The 13,939-nt window shown below is 34.6% G+C and overlaps 1 protein-coding gene across 4 annotated transcripts in view; it reads right to left on the bottom strand.

The window, feature by feature from the left end:
- Nucleotides 1–2,900: 2,900 nt before the first annotated feature.
- LOC140441207 (G-protein coupled receptor dmsr-1) overlaps nucleotides 2,901–13,939 on the bottom strand; it is a 553,187-nt gene continuing 542,148 nt past the window's right edge. For 3 of the 4 annotated variants that reach the window (XM_072531781.1, XM_072531780.1, XM_072531784.1), the window contains 2 exons: nucleotides 9,603–10,289; nucleotides 2,901–5,994 (listed from right to left, as the gene is read on the bottom strand). In XM_072531781.1, coding sequence (XP_072387882.1) covers nucleotides 5,934–5,994; nucleotides 9,603–10,289 — 748 coding nt within the window. In that variant the 3' untranslated portion in view covers nucleotides 2,901–5,933. Of the gene's footprint in view, nucleotides 6,000–9,602; nucleotides 10,290–13,939 lie in introns of all 4 variants that reach the window. The other variant, XM_072531783.1, reaches the window with a different exon arrangement.

Below are 13,939 nucleotides of genomic sequence, written 5' to 3'. Positions count from 1 at the left end.
AAAGTCCAAATTGATTAAAAAATATATAACTGTTTTAAATGTACAAATAATGAAAAATTGTACTTTTGCGTCATTTGAATATTGATCCTAAATATGGGCTACCCCAAAAACTGTGTCTTAAATTTGTGTGAAATGAGATAAATGCGTGACAAATATATTTTAATATCTAAAATACAAACAATATATCAAATAACTCATAGGAAATGATTATCTGCAAAAGTCACACACATATTCTTCTTTTGCGGCCCCAGCGGACTTGTTATGTGGCCACAAATGAGTCATGAAGCACTTGACCCATATTTCAAGATTATCCTCTAAAAAAAGTGCTTCGTAAAACATACACGTTACGTAGCTGCGTCTTGTGGAGGCTGTGTAGAAGGAAACTCATTGTAATCGCTCTCATCATCTGCAGACACATATTCCTTCTCATCCTCTCTACTAGAACCCAATTTCTTTTTTTGGTTATTTGTGACTTTGTTAACCTGCTTACGTTTTCCTTTTTTTATTTCTTTCCCTTTTCTTTTTTCTTTGCCTTTTCCTACTTCGTTTTTCCCCTTTGTCTTTGTTGACAGATTGGATCAATTTATTTTTGTAAGGTGAAGAGGTTATCACTGAACACTTACTTGGCTTACGCCCACGATTGGAGGATTTTTTCTCTTTAATATTGGCAGAGGAGAAAGATCATATGGTGTTAGCAGCGATGTTCTTGAAGACCCAGATGTTTAAGGAATTGATGGAGTGGGCTTATTCTCACATAATTTTCTTTTTACACCAACCTCTGCACCAGGTCTTCTGGAAAGCGTGGCAGACTTTCTGTACTAGTTGAAGAAATAGCATCAAGCTGTGTATTGGTTTTAGGAATAGTTTCAAGCTGTTTATTAGGCCCAGATGGAAGAGTGGGAGAATTAGATGATAAATTATTGTGGCTGGAACAAAAATCTGGTGTGCTCTCAGAATTGACAGAGTTATCGTCAGAATTTGTAGGTTCATTTGAATTGACAGCAGCGGTTGAAACGACGATCACCTTATCATCTTCATCACTCGCATCATCAGGTGCGGCTGTTAAACTATTTTCTGCTTTAATTTCAGCTGCCATAAAATCGACATATGTAAATATGTTTTTATTCAAGGGATAAATTTCTGTAGCTCTAAATGCACTAACGACAATCTCTCTAGTTTGGCATTTCAAATAAGCTCTACCAAACAGTTCTGACACATCAAATGCACTTAGTGGACGATTATTGTGGCGCAACCACAACCTGATCTCTTCGCTGTAGCAAGCCTTAAGAACACCCATGTAAGTTTTGTCCAATGACTGAGGTTTGTGAGTGCAATGGAAAGGCAAGACAATTATAGTGATATGATTATCTCTAGCTAAATCTATGACTTCTATATTATGTGTATGGCTGTAATCACCATTCATAATAAGCAGGACTGGTAATTTTTCTGTGGGTTTCACTGTGTCAATGAAATGTTGAAACCATGTTGTGAAAATATTGCTTTGTATCCATCCACTGGGATGTACTGCCATAATAGAACCTGGAGGAGCTCCTTTCATTAGTTGCTGGTTAATATTTTTACGTGAGAATTTCATCATTGGTTAGCTTTGGTTACCATTGGAGCCCCTTTCAGCAGAAGTTAATGATGCAATTTGTCGTTTCCCTTTTCGGCCTACTACCTGTGCAATCTTGTTTTGAACAACCTTAAGATCTATCTCGTCTACTTGAAGATACATTCAGGTGGGTAAAACAGTTTGTCATATTCTTTTTCTAGAACATTGAAGAAGGATGCGACATTTTCTTTGTTAAAGCCTCTTGCTCGTGAATATGATGTTCCCGTTGGTCGTCGTACTGATAGTTCTTTACGGCGTTGCAGAAAAAGCCCCAGCCAGGCTCTGCCTGCCGTATTACCTCCAAACGGATGTTTGATATTATTCCTGGAAGCTAAGACGTACGCCATCCTTCTAAGATCTTTTCTGCTTAATCCATGAAATTTAGCTTTCATTTCCAAAATATAACGAACTAACTCGTTCTCAAGATCATTCCCTAAGACAGCTTTACGCCCTAATTTTATTCTAAGCAGCTTTAATTGACTTTAGTTCAAGTTTTCGTGCAGAACGTTGCAACATAGAACGTGGGACATTAAACATTTTTATAGCTTTCAGCGTACCCATTTCGTGCTGCCTGAGAGCTATAATTGCACGTTCCATATCTCTCTCATCCTATTTTTTTCTTTTTTATCTTCTTTCAGCTGTTGTTTTAACATCCTGAAACAATTGAAGTATGTTTTACATTGTTCTAAATATGGGCCACTAGCCCATAATGAAAACAGAGGCATAGCCCATATTGTAAACACGCTTGATTTACATACCAAAAGAGGTTATGTCTAAAATTGGTCAATTTGAAGAAAACTCATTAGCATAAATCAAAGACTAATTATAGAGCTTGAACCCAACACAGACGTTTTTTTTTAATTGGTGTTTATTTTCAAATACTGAAATTTATCAACTTACCCGAAAAAGTTTTGACACTCACACCAACCGACAAACAATTATTAAAAACTGGGAAATATCTACCACTGTGGCGCCATCGCTACGGTGATAGTTTAACCAAATACCGTTGGCAATAGTTAAAATGTAGAGATCTGCAACGAATAGCTGTGAAACCTACTTAGCCCATATTACAAGACCAGCCCATATTTGCAGCCTTTCCTCTACTATTTAAATCGTCAAAATTCGTGAAGTACTTTAAAAATTGTGTTTAAACTTGACAGTTTTTTGACAATTGATAAAATTCTTATTGAAGTTATTTTAAATCGAAGGCTAACAGAAGAAAAATCTTTAAAAATACCTACTTAAAATAAAACATCAGCTCAATTTAATATTGTCTTTATTTGGTAGAATTAAAAACAATTATATTTAAAAAAATACAGATTCTTAAAAAATATGTTTTAAACTAACTCATATTTAGTACCAAAATATATAACATCTACTTAAAGTCCCAAGGAACTACCGTATTTTTCAATTTGAACTGATATAAATTTACAACTTTACTTTTAAATGGCCAACATTAGATAAATCTTTTTAAACCAAAAGTTATGTAATAAATTCTCAAGGATATATTGTATTTTTGCAGGATGTTACATTAGATCACGATTTTTAACAAATCATTTGTTAAAGATGTACAACATAAAATAAAATAGAGTGCTCAAGTAAATAACAAAAAATAATTTAGAAATATTACTTCGTTTTTTTAGTAGTTTAGGGATATATAACGGGGCGGCAAGGAATGTTCAAATGCTTATCAATTTACACCTGTAAGTAAGAAAATTTAAAATCAAACAAAAGCATTTAAGCTATAGGTATTGACAATTCTCAATTTGACTGTTACTAATCATTTCATAACCTCTTCTACTACTACTAATAATAATGGGAGTAATGGAAAGTTTTGCAAAATAAATATTGGTTTTAATTTGTTTAAACAAACTACTCGGTGAACGAAACATCTTACAAATTAACTAAATGGTGTTTTTATAATTTATGCCATGAGGTACCACAAATTAAACAAAAATAATTTTTGTTGATTAAACCTGGAGATATTGCGACTTTTATAAATTTGAATTTCTAAATTAAGCTTTTAAAATAGTAAAATAGCTTTACTTTTAAACCCTTTATCTTTGGCGCATCATAGACGGCTCATTTTTAAAGAAATTGTTTAAAATTTTTTTTGTCTACACTTGAACTCCTAATTTTTCACATGATTTTTTTTTATTTCTTGTTATAAACAAAGCTTCTGTGAATTAAAAAAATTACTCGTTGGGTTTGATTAAAGTCCGGTTTTAAAGGTCGTACGGCAATATGTTTTTCTTTAAATTCGTGTAAAAATACCAACATCGCGAATAAAAAACTGCCTACATTTGATTGCATCTGGGGTTTTTTAATTGTTTAATCTTAAATTATCATTACTTTTGCTACTTATACTTATATCGACGAGTATCATGGGAAAATAGTTAGATCTGTGGTCTAATATTGACATCTGTATAGTCTATGAGATTCTAAATGAATCTGTTTTACCCAGCGGTATGTGGCGCAATCAAAATTACCTCCTAGAGGAGACCTCCTAGAAAAATTAGCAGAAGACTCAGAACTAGTTGTCACCAACACATTCTTCCAATTACCACCTCGCACGCTGTACACGTGGAAATCCCCTCAAGACAGACCCGGGAGAATTATTAGGAATCAAATAGACTACATTTTAGTAAATAAAAGATTCCGAAACGGCTTTACATCTGTCAAGACTTATCCTGGAGCAGACTTGAAAACAGACCACGTTCCACTGGTGGGAGTATTTTAAGTTAAACCCAAAACAGTGCAGAAAAGGAAAGCACAGTCATATGACCTACGTATACTGAAAGACCTTGATACGAGGATGAGAGTCCAAGCCACGTTAAACGAGCAAGTGCCTGCAATTAGAGACGAATCTAGTGCAAAATGTAAAGGATAAACACTTAAAGGCAGATTGATTAATGAAGAAAAAATAATGGATGACAGATGAGATCCTGAAACTAATAGACGAGAAAAGAGAAGCCAAAAATGACCCAGACAAATATAAAACCATAAATATATTAATAAGAACGAAAATCAGAGAAGCGAAAGAAAAAGAAGCAAGGTAAAAATGCGAAGAAATTGAGACTCTGCAGTCAAAGTATGATAGTCACAATGTACATAAAAAAGTTAAAGAACTCACAGGGGGACTAAGACGAAGGCAGAAAGGAAATATAACTGATTCTGACGGAAACATAATCTTGGACAAACAGAGTAAAATAAAAACGTGTAAATAATATCTAGAAAAACTATTTGAAGATCAAAGAGATAACACTTTTGAGCTAGAAGAAGAGGTGAATGATGTACCAAGAATATTAGAGCAGGAAGTTTATTCCGCAGTAACACAGTTAAACGATGGCAAAGCTTCAGGTCCTGATAATATACAAGCCGAACTACTCAAACTAATGGACAACGAATCAATAGCAATAATCGCAAAGATATTCAACAACATATAGAACTCGACGAAATACCAACAGAATGGCTGAAAAATGAGTTTATTGCACTTCTAAAAAAACCAGGAGAAAAAAATGCGAAAATTACCGTACTATAAGCCTCATAAGTCATCTCCTAAAATTGTTCGTAAAGATATATCTCTATATATCTCTCCAGCTATTCAAAGAAAATATTTCTCCAGCTATTTGCAACCGACTCCAAGAAGTGGCTGGAACTTCAAGTGAACTTCCAAGAGGTAATCCCAAAAATTAAATAATAAAAAACGATGTAGTTTTTTCGTTAACGACAGTACGACTTGTTGTTTTTGTCAAATTTGCAAAAAAAATTTGTGTAACACATGCCCAGTTTCAGTGCCCTGATTTTATCTTGCACCCACAAAATGTTTAAAAGTGCAACTCATGGGATCAAGTTTGACAAATAAATCGTATATTTTAATGTTTTGTACCCTTAATAAAATAAAAGTTAATTTGCATGAACCCTTGTTTTATTTTTCACAATTCATGAACATCCATCCATATATTAATTATTTTGAAGTTATATTATTTATTGGGCCCAAATTACATTTTATTGTTTAAATGATATTCATTAAGAAGTAAAGCAGTATTGTTTTGATTTTCTAATTAATAAGTTATTGAATTTTGGGTCTGTCAGACTCGGCGCCACTACTGGTGTTCCGATATAGGGCGCCACCAATGCAGGGTTAAATTCGATAATAAAAATCAAAATTATAATATGGAAAAATACAGCAACGTTCCTTTTGGGACGATAGGCGTATTTTATGACAAATATTTATATATAAACAGTTGTAAAATTCGTGACATTCTAACATTTACAGGTATATAAACATGCACATTTCACAATAAGTATCAAAGTTATTTCACAGTTTGGTGATTTCTATGCCACAGTTTACAGTGTCGTTGTGTTGGTTCCGTTGGGCACTACCCTACAAAAATTTTATTTAATATCAGTTACTCTCTACGCCCAAAATACAAGGATAGATTGATATTAAACTAGCCTTTGATAGATGGCGCTACTTGATACCGAATTGGTTTCGGTGTTGACATTTGCCATTCAGGATATGACGTCTGTCAAAATTTTAAGTTCTCAAAACAATTAGTTTGGTTTTTACAGCCGTCAAAAGCAAGCAAATTTTATGTTTTCGGAGAAATGGAAAAAGTCGAGTATCGTTCGGTGATTAAGTTCCTTCACAAAAAGGGTTAAACGAATGTGCAAATCAAAGCCGACCTGGACGAAGTTTATGGTGAGGTTTCACCTTCGTTAGCAACAGTAAAATTTTGGAAAGCTGAATTTGTTCGTGGTCGTACGAGTGTTTTTGATAATGAGCATCCCGGGAGGCCAAATGAAGTCACCACGCCGGAAATGATCAACAAAGTCCATGACATGATTATGGCAGATCGTCGAATTAAGCTCCGCGAGTCAATAGAGGTCCTAAACATTTCCTACGAATGCGTACAAAACATCATTCACCATCATTTAGACATGAAAAAGCTATCCGCGCGATGGGTGTCGCGTTTGCTGACAATCGATCAAATGCAAAAACGTGTGAACACTTCGGAGACGCTTTTGGCGATGATATGGCGCGATCCGAAGGATTTTTTTCGCCGATTTATGGGTGCATTATTACACACCGGAAATCAAAGAACAGTCGAAACAGCGGCACAAACGCGGCGAAGGTCCGCTGAAGAAGGCAAAGAGTGCTCATTCGACCGGCATACTGATGGCGACTGTTTTCTGGGATGCGAAGGGCATCATCCACATCGACTATGCACCGGCACACCGATCGGCCGTCGCCATGGCAAAATTACACGAATTGGGCTATGAATTGGTTAAACACCCACCGTATTCCCCAGATCTTGCCGCCAGCGATTTTTTCCTGTTTCCAAACCTAAAAAAGGACGCCGTTTCGTAACAAGATGAAGTCGTTGCTCAAACTTCGGCTTATTTTGAAAAACTCGAGCAAAAGTACTATTCGGATGGGATAAAAAAATTGGAACATCGTCTTACTAAGCGTACCAAGCTAAAAGGGGACTATGTTGAGAAATAAATCGATTGAATTCCAAAAAACTTGTTTTTTCTATCAAAGGCTAGTTTTATATCAATTCATTCTTGTACATAAGTTAAATGATATAAGATATAATTCCTAATATTTAATAATAAGTTACGACAAACTTATATAAGAGACCAATCCTGGCTACAGTATGATAAACCCATATTTTATTCGGCCCTGATCAAAGTTTCACCAATTTGTAAATTAAAAGTATATTTATTGAATCAGTAGTTAGCAAAAGTAATGAATAATAAATCACTTCTGATAAAGTTAGGAAACAAAAGTGTTTTTTTCGTTTATTAACTGCTTGTTAAATTTTTCACATGCGAGAAATCATGTCATTTTTTCGCTGTATTAATTACTATCATTCTACCACAATTATATAGTCATTACCCTACTCCAACCCTTTCTATTCCCACTCCTTTAGAAATACAGATAGTTTGAAAATAGCAAACGAAAAAGACGCACTCTTGCCTGTTGACTATCGCTAGCAACATGAAAGAATTCGTGTTCCCTCCAATGAAAATATTGGCAGGACTCTGGTCTTCCTGGCATTTCGGCATACGACCGTAAGCGGAACCACTAGCCCCTACGAGTCCGACACCATTATGAGGGTGGCGCGTTGCACGAAGCATCGCGGGGCTCCACCCTCCCCGTAGTACCTGTGTTGTGATTACGAACGCCCGTCCGTTATCCCTCCTCCCCCCCGGAGCGAAAAGGTGAACGCAGGTGGAGGAATTCTACCTCGCACGTAGACAGGTCGCCGCCGAGGATCTCTCCTCTACCACTCTTGTATCTCCCAAGGTGGGTACGTGCCGTGTCTCAGCAACCCTAATGGGGAAGGAGTGCGTCAGAGTCGCAGCTCGTTCAATCTCACCTGGCTCTTGTAGAAATGAGAGTAGAGTGGTCCCACGAGAGTCTCGTCTCAGATACTAGGAGTGTAAACCGGTGACTTAACGCCGAAGTGACCTGCGTACGTTTCTACAAACCCGACACATCAAGCGACATCTCTCTACCTCTCGTTTGCTTCCCATTAGTCGCCTCTTACGATAGGCGGGGTAAATTGCCTCGGCCGTATTTTTATCTCCGTGAGCCTAACGGAGTATCGCTAGCAACAGACGTATTCTGTATACTGTTGACTGCCGTTAGCAACAGACATTCTCTCTTACTCTCTCTCTCTCTGACAGTTACGCGCAAAATACCGCGAATCCTCTTTTGAATCGTAGAGACAATAAACGCAAATGTGCCCTATCTCGTGATCTTAGTGTTAGCACCGCGAGACACGTGTTGAGAAACTGGTGAAGACAGCTGCCTCGTAAGAAGAACAATCGCAAGTGATAGCCTATAAATACCGCGGTGTGTGTGCAGAAGCGGTATTGGTAAGACTTTTTATAAACTTGATTTGCTATTATCTGTATAACCCATTACTACTTATCCTACATATGTACACCCACATATGTACACCCTTCTTTGTACACTTCTAGTAGAACTAAAGAATTGATATTTATGCGAAAAGAACCTTGTGCTGACACATTGCGTTTAACATTTTTATTTGTGGGGGCAAATAAAAGATCCAAGCTCAAGTCCAGATCAAAATCGAAAAAAAAAAAAAAATAAATAACAGTGGATGAACGATGAGATTTTTAATCTAATGAAAAAGACGCAAATTTAAGAATCATAACGTCGAAATATATAAACAAATTAGTAAAGAGATAAGGGCTGAATATGACCTAAAAGAGACACACTTCGAAAACAAATGTTTGGTAATTGAAGAGTTACAGTGAAAACATGATGTGGTATATAGTGGCCTGTTACGTATATAGTGACAGGGCAGATAGGCAGAGCACATGGAAGCTACCCTGCAAGACCTAACTTATTGGTAAAACCAGAGGAAACTAGATGACGAGGTTGACCAAGGTTAAGATGAAAGAATGGTGTGAATAAGGATGCCAGAAAATTGGTATGGCAAATTAGCAGCAAGCTGCAAAGAATATAACCGAATAGGAAAGTAGGAGTAGGAAGGTTGAGGCTAAAATAAAGCCGTATCACCAAAGATGATGACGACGATAAAGTGTGTAAATATCACTTTAAGTAATCAGATTTATATGCGTTTTGATATAACAAGGTTCCCACTCTTCCCCGTCTCTTATTTAAAAAGATATACTAAAACGTGCAAAATCGAATAAAATAAAAAATTTGGTGTTTAATTTTCATTTCCTCATTTCTTCATTCTTTCATTTTCATGAAGAACTTAAGAATTTTTTGGGCCGAGCTTGTATTATAATCCATTCCCAAGATACTACCGAGAGCCCGAACTAAATTATAAAAAATATAATCAATAAAAGATATAATTTCGGTAATTATAGTCTGTAATATATGCACAATGTATATCAAAAATAAGGCCAATTAAGGAAAACTATCATCATTAAGTATTGTTTCAATTTTACAATTTAAACATTTTTTTATACAAATACTTACGTCGTCGGTACATCTGACGCATTACCAGCCAACCTGTTTAAAATTTTTGGTCTAAATAATTGATTAAATGTCATTCTGAACATTCTGTTCATACAGCAGTATAAAATAAAATTTATGGAGCCGTTGGTAAGAGCCATGATATCCATAATTTCTCCATATTGTTGGTAACACTGAAGAAATAGATCATGTCCTTTGATACCAATAAGCAAGGCAAATATCCCTTGCGGAAACTCAGTAATCAAAAATAGTAAAAGTACTGCGACTAACATTTTCGTTGTTCGGTCTGATCGCCTTTCTGTTTTATTGCCTTTTCTTTTTATTTCTTTTCCATCTACAGTTAGAGGAAAACAATCATACCCTCTAAGGACCTGTCTTCTCTTTTTAGCGTCGAATAAGGTTTTAATTAACCATAGACTTATTATTGTTAAAATAAAGCAGGGTAACAATTTTATTAAAACTGCAAATAGCCAAAAATTAATCTTAAGAAGCGTTTTATTTTTCTTTACATCTTCTTTTAGGTCCGTGTGGTATAAAGTCACGTTCTGATCATTCTCTTTTATTACAATAGTGGATATGTCAAAGATGTAGTAGGCAGGAATACAGAGGAATAGGGGTAGTATGTAGCAGATCCAAATTGTTAGGGTACATCTGGCGTTCGAGCACAGTTGGTGATTTCTTTTTGGATACCTGCAAAAAAAGAGAAATTATTAGTTAATCAGATATAATTTTAGAATAGTAATTTATAATAATGCTTAACTAAAAAACACAAAAACCAGTCGGCAATAGACTGATTTTTGCTATGCACACACAGATTCAAATGGAGAGATAACATATTCAAAGATTTATGTATCACGTTACTAAAATATTGCAGAGACGATATAATTGACCAAAGTAGATGAAGACAATTTGTACTAGCAGCGAAGATGCACGAACAGTTGCAAAGCTATAGAGGTTAAGACAAATAACGGGAGATTTTATTTTTATTTACAGTGTGGCTTACAACACAGAATAAGTACTTAAATTTACATTTTTATATTACAAATAGATGTCCACTGTTTTTATATATTCTATTGATCCTTGTATTTTCATTACGAAGTCTCAGTGGTCACCTGTGTATGCTTTGCGTGAGCAGTCTTGTATTATGTGCCTTATTCGATTAATGGTTGTATAATAATTATATATATATATATATATATATATATATATATATATATATATATATATATATATAAGAAAGCAGTTTATTAGGGATGCAGTCAGTAGGTTTGGCCGGGATGTTACAGAAACACTCTTTTGACTTTTGGTCGAGCTTTCGGAATTCCTTTATTCCTTCTTCAAGACACTGTAATTAGAAGAAAGTGTAAATATTTACAACATATCTCAAATTGTCATTACAACTTACTAGTCGTTGAGATTATCTGTGTAAAGCTACGACACTCAACATTGAAAACACACATATAAAATATAACATTTAAAATATTGGACAAAATACATTTTAAAATTTTGTTGAATAGTTAAAATTTTGTTTGTGATATCTTTTAATGGTGTGTTTTGACTGATCCATAGAGAACAGAAAAAAAAACAAAACAAAAATAGTGTGGTTTAAAAGGTAATTAGGAGTTCTTGCTATTATATTAATGGAAATAATATTAAACCTGTTAAACCTATTAAACCTATTAAACCTACTGACTGCATCCCTAATAAACTGCTTTCTTTGTTTATATCGACAGTCAGTAATATCCAGTATTTCTTATATATATATATATATATATATATATATATATATATATATATATATATATATATATAGATATATAGTAAACTCTTAAATATTGGGGAAATCTGCAAGAAAGACTCTAATGAGTATCAATTGTTTTGCCGAAGGTTTTCGCCAAAGAGAATTAATTTGGCTTCTTCAGGGCTGAAAGAGAATAAATTATAATTAGCTACCATATATTATCTATTAAAACATTATTGATCTTACCGTAACTTAGAATTGTAGAGTGAGAATATTAAAAAACTTTGCTAGTAACATAGTGGTGTTTTTTGTTACTATGTGCAAAAAAGTTTTTTTAAGGTTTGAAATGTATGGTAGCTTTGAACTTAACACGCAAAGGTTTACCCAAGGTTAACCGAAAAACCCAATGTAACTACATTTAAAAGGAGATAATTCTTTGAATTGTCGGCAATAACTAAATTTTTGATTTTTAGAAAGTTTAAAAGTGAGGTTCTGTTTTAGCCAGAACGCAAGCGCTGACAAATTCAGTAGTTCTTATGAATCTTTATGTCGTAAAGGTTCATTAGTAAAAACGAATGAAATTAAATCCCAGTATAGGGAAATATTATTTTGATTTTCTTTATTTAATTATATTCTATTGTTCATGTATTATTATATCTTATTGAGATGTATCTAAGAAAAGCAAGGGAATGTTATCTTTTTTAGTTAATGAAAATTAATTATAAAGGTAGGTTAGTTGTTAGTGGATATATCAGTCAAGTTAGTTATCTGTGATGTTGTATTGTTCTTGGTATCTGATTTAAGTAAGAAGTGGTATATATCGCTTAGATTCTTAATGTCACTCTTAACATTAATGGAGAAATCGTTAAGGAAAATATAAGACATTTCAATGAACTCTCTTTTAGATTTATTGTTCTCACGGTGGAGAATTGTAGTGTTCGTATAGTCCATAAGATGACCAGTGGAATGGACATGTTTGGCTAATGCACAACGATCAGGGTGAAGTCGAGAATCACTTTTGTGTAGTGTAATACGTGATTTCAATAATTGAGATGTTTGACCGATGTAGGAATTGTTGCAAGAGAGACATGGAATGTTGTAGACAATGTTACTAAGCCTATCTATGGGAGTCTTATCTTTTATCTTAGAATAAAGATTATTAATTGTTAGGGCTGATCTAAAAGCCACATTAAGTTTAATGTTGTTATTATTATTACCAAAGCTATTTTCAACACTTTTCAGAATCCTTGTTAACCCCGGAGTGATATCTCTGAAATATGGTAATGAAAAATATTTGTTGATAGGAGTAGACTGGGTTCCCACTTAAGACATCAGGATCAGCATTGTTAGTCGCGAAGGAAGGTGACCACCACCAGGAAGGTGGAAGTTTGTGGGACAATGCTTTTTATTTAAATGTACAGTAACTAATTTAAAAAGAAATAATAGAACTGCTAACTGCAGAAAGGGGACTTCCAGCAAATTTTCATAAATTCTCTGTTTGTTATTATTGCGTTCTTTATAAGTAAACACATCGTTTTTCAACAAACAGGGGACTTTTGTGTCTATTTAAGTATATTAAAAGTATTTTAATTATATTAAAAATAGCGGCTAAAATTCCTCTAACTGCAAAAAGGGGACTTTTACAACAGAAGTTTTCTTTTTGTAGTTAACACACAGCTGGCAGTGTGGTACTGCGCTCGTGTCGGCGCATGTTTTCTTTTCAATACCAGCACGAATACCAGTAGGCAACAGCGATATCCGCGGTGGTTCGACTTGAATTGTTTATGAGAGAGGTTTTGTTGTATGATATCTCTAACTTTGTTTGCAATGGCTCGTAGCAATGCAAGTGATAGTGATTCAGATACACGTTGCATAAGAAAAAAGGGTGTTGTGAATTCTTATAAATATGCACGAAATAAATATCGTGATGCAAGAGTTCGCGGCATTTCTTTTTTCAATGCAGCAGGAAAGGAGATACTAGCTCGTGTTCCCGCCTTAGCGTGTTGTTAAGTTGCAGTTTTAGCCATATTACTCTTCAATTTATTGTGCTTTTATTTTGTAACTTCATATAACAATCATTCACACTGCATTTGGCTGACATTCTAACATAATTTACTCAAATTTTTTAAGTTATGTTAATCTGTCAATTATTAAGTTGTTTTAATATCTGCCTCATTTGTTTCAGATGCAAGTTGCAGTGTTTGTCTCACTGGAATGCCAATGACAATACCACGCTACTCTCCACATTTAACAACTTATCCAGTAAAGATGAACAGGATGTTTTCTTGCAAGGCCTTGTGGATTGTACTGTCCTTAAGCGGCGATTACTTGCTGATAAAAACAAAAAGCCTAAATTCAAGACAGTGACGTACAATTTACTTCTTAATGGAAGTAGAGTTGCTATTTGTAAAAATGGATTTTTGGCGAGCTTTGGAAGCACAAAGAAAAAATGTGTGCGATTATCTAATCTGCTTCATAAACAGCCAACTTTTCGTGATCGACGCGGGAAAAATAGTAGTTATAATAAAATACCAACAGACATACTTTCGGAAGTACATAAACACATTGCTTCGTACTCCACTAAAACAGCTCATTATAC

Source organism: Diabrotica undecimpunctata, chromosome 5 (genome assembly GCF_040954645.1).
Source record: "Diabrotica undecimpunctata isolate CICGRU chromosome 5, icDiaUnde3, whole genome shotgun sequence".
Classification (NCBI taxonomy): Eukaryota; Metazoa; Arthropoda; class Insecta; order Coleoptera; family Chrysomelidae; genus Diabrotica; species Diabrotica undecimpunctata.
Note: the sequence above shows the minus strand (reverse complement) of the source record. Positions and strands in the feature narration are given on the sequence as shown.